This window comes from Salvia hispanica, chromosome 5 (assembly GCF_029641045.1).
Source record: "Salvia hispanica isolate PSC_SH4W2 chromosome 5, Shi_PSC_v1, whole genome shotgun sequence".
Taxonomy (NCBI): domain Eukaryota; kingdom Viridiplantae; phylum Streptophyta; class Magnoliopsida; order Lamiales; family Lamiaceae; genus Salvia; species Salvia hispanica.
The window spans coordinates 26,449,245-26,457,783 of NC_142696.1; the positions used below are offsets into that span (position 1 = coordinate 26,449,245).

At 37.6% G+C, this 8,539-nt stretch overlaps 1 protein-coding gene across 1 annotated transcript; it reads left to right on the forward strand.

Annotated features, from left to right (window-relative positions):
- Window positions 1–6,804: 6,804 nt before the first annotated feature.
- LOC125187911 (calmodulin) lies at window positions 6,805–8,294 on the forward strand. The gene is made up of 2 exons (XM_048084570.2): window positions 6,805–6,972; window positions 7,618–8,294. The coding sequence occupies exons 1-2, from the start codon at window positions 6,897–6,899 to the stop codon at window positions 7,989–7,991; spliced, it is 450 nt and encodes a 149-aa protein (XP_047940527.1). The 5' UTR covers window positions 6,805–6,896; the 3' UTR covers window positions 7,992–8,294.
- Window positions 8,295–8,539: the final 245 nt, after the last annotated feature.

Consider the following 8,539-nt stretch of genomic DNA (forward strand, 5'->3'; position numbering starts at 1 on the left):
ACATGTCATCACAGATTGAGATAATATGCTTAATGAGCTGCGAGTCCTGCTTCACCGTAGGTTGTCATTCCCAAAAGTTTGCATTATGAATGATCCACATAAGAACTCATTGGATCCGCAGTGTGTCCTTCTTGGAAAACAGGTTCTAGAGTATCTTTTCATGAAGGGTAGTATTCAACATATCCAAGTCCTGAAGGCTAAGTCCACCCTCTTCCTTTGGTAAACAAATGTCTTTCATGCAACATTCGCATTCTTCGACCCCAGAAGGATATGTCTTGCAATCGCCACAATCATGGTGTTAACCGTTCTTGGGATAGGGAAAACTTAAAGCAAATATGCCTCCATCCCCTATAGACAAGATTTAGGGTTTAGGTCGTTGCCAGCTTGTCGATCAACTGGGAAGAGTCTGCAGTGTTAAGAAAAGTGGGTGGAAAAAAGTTAGTGGAATAGGAATCCCACTTATATATATTAGTTTTAAATGAAATGTGAGTGGAATGAGTTAGTGGAAGGTGGGACCCTATTACCATGTATGGTAAAAGTGAACCAAGACTCATATTCGTGGACAGACTAAAATGGAAAAAATGGGACTCCTATTCACGGATGGATGGAGTAAGTGTTATTTATATGAGATTCAAAGAAGATATAAGTGTCTAAAATGATCCAAAGTGAAGTGATTATCTCAAAAACTATATATTGTGTTGGTTGATGAAATAAAGTGATAGAATTGATAGAACTAATCACTATATTTGAACTATATTGGGATAAGATTACTTTAGTTGACAAGTATTATATTATTATTTGAAAGTGCAACTTGTTTATATAATTATTCTTGTTCTATCACTTCTATGATTCGACAAATTTATTTGGTGGCGAATATTTTGTGGTTGACAGGTTGCTAATATACTAACGATGAAAGTATAATTTTATTAATATAATTATGTTTGTTATATGATTTGACAGAATTGATATTATGTGAAGTGGTATATAAATTGATATAAGATCAGGAGATATAATATAAATAGATGTGGTATGACTTTCCAGGTAACAACGTTATTACTGTGTGACAGTGTTATCGATGGAAATCTTAAGGATTATATTTAGGAATGCGGTTACACTACGAGCTTAAGCTCACCTCCCTTTCTCTTCCCTTTTGCAGAGTATAGTGGCGAGAGATGTTGCTAGATGGACAGTTGTGCGCACTGCCTCTTTTGTCGAGAAAGTTAAAGTGGTGTGTACATGACATATTTAGTTGAGGATTTATAGATATGTATAGTCGATAGTTTTCTTTGTTGTAGCAGGTTGCTAATTGTTTAATAGTGTGTTAGTTGCTACCAAAAAAAGTACACAGTAAAAAGACTTAATCGTAATAAAAGGTTGAGCGTATCGAAATGTGACACCAATTATTTGGTTTAATAGATCGAGTAAGGGGTGTTACATGGATGGCTTGTTCTTCCACTTTCCGAACGTCCAGATCCACCGTCTGAGGGATCCAGATAAGGGGATGTATCTTGCTACGAACATCTGTATATTTGTATCTTCTATCTTTGTCTCAATGAAACCCATGACTTCAACTTTATTAAACTTGATAAAGTACACAACAACAGGTTATCTACGGGATTGTTGTAGTCCCCTAACATTCCATGTTGTCACAATCATTGAGACAGGTCAGCGTTTAACGACGACGCGACTTTTGGACGGGCTGAGCATAATGAAGAGCGATTCTTCGACTGATTTACTCTCTTAGTTTCCCCGGATCTTCATAATAATTTTGGCCACGGTTGCACGACCGTTGTCTCGCTGGATGTGTCTCAGCTGGATCATGATTCGGCCCAGGATCCTTTGGGGGCACACCACTTGCACTAGTGATGCACTATTTATTAGCAATAAAAATACCTGCAAGTATACATGGTAGATCTAGTATAGTTAAAGGTCAGTATCGGGTTGTCGAACACGGGGAATAATATCACCGACTGGCTACCTTCTACTAAGCTTCTTTTACTATTTGGAGAAACAATAGGTTTTGAAAAACTTTTGAAAACAAGAATACTGAAAGTGGTAAATATCATATTGCAACACAAACTAGAGGTAAAATATATGAGATAAGAGAAGTCCAGGGATGTGCAATCACAATTATGATTATACAAATTGCAACTACAACACCCTAGCACAGTTTATACTTCGATAGAACAAGTCACATAATTTATGCCCATGCGGTACAAGCGTAGATTACTAACACTAGGGTTGTCAATCCTAGATTTATAACTCCTAAAAGCACCAAAGACCCTTGAAAAGTCCTCATTCTCAATTAACAGTGCCGTTTTAAGGGAAGCTAATTGTAGTGTCTATTAAGTGGATCTAACTCGCCAACCTTCTTTCACGTTTATGTAGCAAGTTATATTAAATCATCATCGAATGTGTCACTCAAACATGCAGTATTACGGAACAACTTAAGGAAGAAACGAAGTAAAAATAAAACGGATATTAAATAGAAAAAGGAATTGTATAAACCAATAAGAGTTACTAACACATCTCTAAAATCCTATGAATTTAGTTACACATGAAAGAATAATCTAAAAACATAGTTTGAAGGGAAAGCAATGTAAAAATAAGAACTGAAGCGATAAAACCCAAAGGTAGAATCCTATAGCCTTGATCTTCACTTGAATCCGTCTTCAACCTCTTGCACAACGAAGATCTCTCAAATATTATGCTCTAGAATTGTGAGGCAAAAAGTGGATATGAATGAAGAGGGTTTAGTGGGTATATATAGGGGAAATTCGAATCCTAAGGATATAAGGAAAAGGTTGTTAATTTTGGTAAAATCTGGAGAAAATCTAGGTCATAACGTGCGCCGCGTTTTCGCAGCGGACCGCTGCACCTTGGCCAGCGGTCGCTGTGCATTGCCCGTAGCTTCTGCCCATTTGTGTAGTGGTCGCTGCACGAGTTGTAGCGGTCGTTGCAATTTAGTCCAGTGGCTTCAGGATCTTCTCGAGCGGTCGCTGCGCACTGCCCAGCAGTCGCTGGGCGTCTTCAGATTTTTAGCACAACTTTCTTCGGAGCGGACCGCTATAGGTGTAGCGGTCGCTATAGCCCAGCGGTCGCTGCGACACACGCAGCGGGCCGCTGGACGTCTTAAACGCTCCAGACTTCCATCTTCGACTTTTTCCTATCTTTTTAGCTCAAATATGCACAATTCTCACAAAACATGTCAAAATACCAAAATAGATAAAACATGTAAAATATGGACATCAATTGCGATTTAGACATTGAAAACAGAACAATTAAGGGCCTTAAAACAGTGCAAAATCCGAGCGTATAACTAGTAACAACAACCTTACCCAAGTAGGACCAGGCCTTTCGGCTTACGGCCTGAACCACGCGCAACGACAACTTGGAGTGGTGGAAAAGCCCGTAGATCAGTGGCAATTGAATCCAATCGTCCCACACCTAGTGCTTCAGATAACTGATTCATCAGCCCAAGATCGGGTTATCTAGTCATTTTCCCGGCCTTTTCTACTTCAGAGTCTTCCACTCATAGCCCATTAGATTCTTGGGGCAAGTTGTCGATCAAAATAGGGGACAAAACATCACCAACTGGAAAAACAACATTGTCCCCCTTGTCCTTGCCTGAACTTTGTCACCCGCTATGGGTCGGGCTCCATCGTGGACACGACGTGAACCAGGACTTCCATGAGTCGGGGTCCGTCAAGGACAACGTGGGATATGAGGTGGTCTTTAAAGAATATGCGGGGCTTGAACCACGCTCAACGACCAACTCCAAAGAACAGCCCAAAGACCAATTGCCAAGATCCAAGTCCAAGTCACACGATGCATGGTGCATGGGTGAGGGGTCACAGGTCACGGTGCACAAAGCATGGGACACGAGAAATGATTCACGGGTCGCGGCTCGCGTGCGGGCGGTGGCGGCGGTGCGCACGTGTGGGCTCTATCACCCGTCTTATTCCACAATATTTATTTGTACACGTAATAATTCATCTTACATGTAAAAATTACTACACAACTCAAATGAACGGGAGCAAGGCGAGGACAGAGCTTCGACGAGATGATTATGCAGAGAGGAAGAGAGCGTGTATGCAAGCAGGGGTTGCTGGAGTTAATAGATATAATGTCTGTCATCAAGGCCATTGACTGTAACCGCCGGGGTTACTAAACAGTTGCACTAGCCGTTGGGAGCTGAAGAGACATAATGCATCTGGACAACGCTACACGACGGGGTACATCGGGGACCTTTGTCACCCGCTATGCGCGGGGTCCATCGTGGATACGATGTGGACTAGGACCCTTATGAGTAGGGGACAATGTGGAATTTGAGGGTGGTCTAAAAAGAATATGCAGGGCTCGAACCACGCTTCATGACTAGCTCTAAAGAATAGCCCAAAGATCACCTAAAGATAAATTGTCAAGATCCAAAATCCAAGTCCAAGTTGCACATGTCACGGTGTGCGGATTGCGGACGGTCAGCGACGGTGCGCGCGTGTGGGCTTTATCACCCGTCTTATTCCACGATAATTATTACACGTAATAATTCGTCATATTAAATACCTCATCAAAGAGGTTTATCATCCCCGACATGGGATAATTAACATTTAGTTAATTAATCCCTTCATTTTTCGCATAACTCATTTCTAGCTTTATTGTGACCAATTTTAATATATAATATTTCTCACTCGCCGAGAATCGAATTTGAGAAACTGAATATAACGGTCATCTACTCAGAACGTTGATCGAGCATTTAATTTCAAAAAATTAGATGTCTTGTCACATTTATTATTAGTCAAAGTATTTTGACCTAGACACAATTCCAACACCTCCATCCCACTCTAAGTGGATCGTTTAGTTTCGATGATTTTGTGCTGTGTACATAAGATATGCTAACTTTTAATAGAGAAAAAAAGTTGAAACCGTGTTACAAAATCGAATATAGTAACAACTCCATCTTTTTTTTTATGCGTTTGCCGAGTTGTCCAATCCGGCAAACGCACCAAAAAGAAAAAAGAAAAAAGAAAAAAATAAGAAGAAGATGGAGTTGTCCAAACATACGGCTGCCCTCCCTATTCTAATTTCCTATTTTAAAGTAAATAAATAAGTATAGATATATTTTACCCCAGCAATACGTAGACAAGATCATGCTTTTCCATTTCAATTTAAAGTCAACAGGAAGGTTCCGCGTAGGAACCGCGTACAACGCGTAAACGAATATGCTTTTACATTTCCATAAATTATTCGATAAATCATAAACGTACATACCACTCCCATCACTATTCCAATTTCATGCTATTATTATTATTATTATTATTATTATTATTATTATTATTATTTAATGTTTATTACAATTGATAAAAATATATATTTTTAGTATTAAACATTGTCTTATAAATTTAAGATATAGGAACATTTATAAGTTTCCCTCAAAGTAAACCAACTACTAAATCAACTAATAGCTTGAATTCAATTTACTCATATAAACATAAGAGATAATCACTAAATTTTTAACCAACAGAGTATTATGTTAATACCAAGCTAAATAAAATCAAAATCTTATTTGATTTTATCATTTCATTAAAGTTGTTAGTAATAAAAATTGTTAAAACAAAACTATGTATTAAAACTGTAAGTTCCATAAGGTTTACACAATTTGTAAGGTAGACTATGACCACAATAAGAGATTGATGAGCTAAAGTGATGTTTAACAAGATTTGAATTGAGGAAATTTAATTAACCATCTCTAAAAATAACCCAGCTTCCTATATTATAGTAGTATTAAAGAATGTTAATAGTGCGGAGCTGTGATGACCATGAGGTCACGGGTTCAAACCCCGCCACCTGCTAGAAGACTTTCGGCCTTAATCCGCAAGCCTAGCAGAGCATGATTAGTCGGATTTGTTCGGTATACCTGTGGTTAAAAAAAAAAAAGAATGTTAATATATGGTTGCTTCAGTTTACAACTTCTATCACTTATTGAACTAATACTACTATGGTTTATAATAATGGGTAAAAGGATACAAATGAGAAATGACAAATAGATGGAACTATAATACTTTACTAAATACTCCCCCCCGTCCCAAAGAAGATGACTCATTTCTTGGGTGGCACGGGATTTTATGCAAATTTATTTTGTGTGTTGAGATGAGAGAGTAAAAGTAAGAAAGATGGAATAAAATAGAGACAAAGGTGTTTCCATTTTAAGTAATGTGTCATCTTAGTTGGGACAAACTAAAAAGAAAAGTGGATCATCTTCAATGGAACGGAAGAAGTATATATTGAACATTTCTACGTACCATTTTCATCCCAAAAAGTACTATTTATTGTAGAGTGATAAAGAAATTTAATTGGTAAGATATTTTTTTTTCAATTAATAGATCCGAGACAAATGACTTTATTTGAATGAGATTTTTTTTTAAATGACATCATTTTTTTGAGGAATGCCTTAATTTAGTCAGACTAAGAATTTTCATGTGCAATAGTATTACACGGAAGCATGCACGAATATTAATAGAAAAGCCTACGAAATTCAAGAAAGATAATGGGTTAATTTTTTCAAATTTCATCATGGTAATCGATCTAATATACTAAAAATTCGTAGAATGTAAAAAACAAAAAATAGAGTGACTAAATATCTGAATTGGCCTTTGAAAGTGTAAAAATCGTATGACTACGATTTAATAACGAAATTACGTGATTATAAAAACGATTTTCTTTTGCTTTTGCCTTTTTATTAAAGATGCTAATTAAGCTGATTAGTAAATAAGGTTGTTTTGTTTTGCTACAAATAGGAGGCCATCTCGTTTGGCATTTCATTTCAAAACCCAAAAATCAAAACAAGGAAAAAGGAAAAGAAGAATCCTTCAAATTATTCAGCATTTACAGGCGGAGTAATGGCGGATCAGTTGACTGACGAACAGATCTCTGAGTTCAAGGAGGCCTTTAGCCTTTTCGACAAGGATGGCGATGGTTCGCAGCTTCTCTTATTCTCTCGCCCTATTTTTTTTGGATTTGATTTCATTTTTGTGTATTTCTGATTTGGTTGATCCGAACTGTGGCTTTTAATTAGCTTAAATTAATACGTCAAAATTGCGATTTAGAGCTTATGTAGGCATCGTATTAATGCATTTCGATGTTTCCATAGTTTGCTGTGGAGCCCTAGGAAAGTTGTTGTGTTGGGAAATGCAATGTTTATAATTTGAGAGTTCATCTTTCGTTGGCTCTTGCATCTTATCGTAGATTGTGAATTTGTAATTGAGCTTTACCATACTGTTCAACTTGGTCATGTTATTCGTTTAGATATTAGATCTACTTAGGATGTGCAAGATCTAAAATAGTAATCCCTCCGTCCATGAATAGAGGCGCTCCTTTTCGGCACAAAGATTAAAAATAGTGTGATATGTGGATAGTGAATAAACTAAGAGAGAATAAAGGAAGAAAAATGGTTACTTTTTGTCATAATAGAAATGACTCAATTATCGCCGAACATACCAAAATAGAAAAATGACTCAATTAACATGGAATGGAGGTACTATCTGCTGACATATGCATTGCTGATTGTCGAATCAACTAATCTTTATGTAGAATCTGTATAACTTAGGATTTGCTCGACAGGTTGCATTACAACAAAGGAGCTTGGAACTGTAATGAGGTCCCTAGGTCAGAATCCCACTGAGGCTGAGCTCCAAGACATGATTAACGAGGTGGATGCTGATGGTAATGGAACCATTGACTTCCCCGAGTTCTTGAACCTGATGGCTAGGAAAATGAAGGACACTGACTCAGAGGAGGAGCTAAAAGAGGCATTCCGTGTGTTTGACAAGGATCAGAATGGCTTCATCTCTGCTGCTGAGCTGCGCCATGTGATGACAAACCTCGGGGAGAAGCTGACTGACGAGGAAGTTGATGAGATGATCAGGGAAGCTGATGTTGATGGCGATGGACAGATCAACTACGAAGAATTTGTCAAGGTGATGATGGCCAAATGATCAGCTAGTATGTCTCGGCAAGCTTCTATAGGTTGGAAAAAAAAACAGAAAAGAATGCATGAAGAGTTGGCTTGTCTAGTCTGATGTTTTTCATATCTCCAATGAGTTTGAATTTGAGTTTGTCAAGCTAATGTTGTTGAACATTTTTCATGATCTGTTGTTGTCGTGACTATTCTTTGTGATATGTATGTATTTGTGACTCCTTATTTGCAACAATTCTGGTTTCCCTACTACCCCTGTAACTGTAAGCTCTTTTCCCATTAATTGTCCAAACTTGAATTATATCAAATTTTTGAGGGATAATTCTCTGACTAGACCTTTGATATGTTATGTTTTTATTTGGAGAGTTATGCACAGGGCTTGAATTTGCTTGCAGAGAGCGATAAACGCTCAATTTGCAGGATTTGTTTAAGATACTGAAGAAAGTGACGCATTCTGCAAGCAAGAACTGTAAATATATGGATTGTGATTCTTTAGCGGTGTGACCACATATGAATAATACAGAATGGATTCTTGGAATTAATAGTTCAGTTTTTTAGCCTTGGTTC

Coding starts and splice junctions, on each gene's coding strand:
- LOC125187911 (XM_048084570.2), top strand. CDS start 6,897: ATGGCGGATCAGTTGACTGACGAACAGATCTCTGAGTTCAAGGAGGCC. Junction 6,973..7,617: donor TTTCGACAAGGATGGCGATG/GTTCGCAGCTTC, acceptor TTTGCTCGACAG/GTTGCATTACAACAAAGGAG.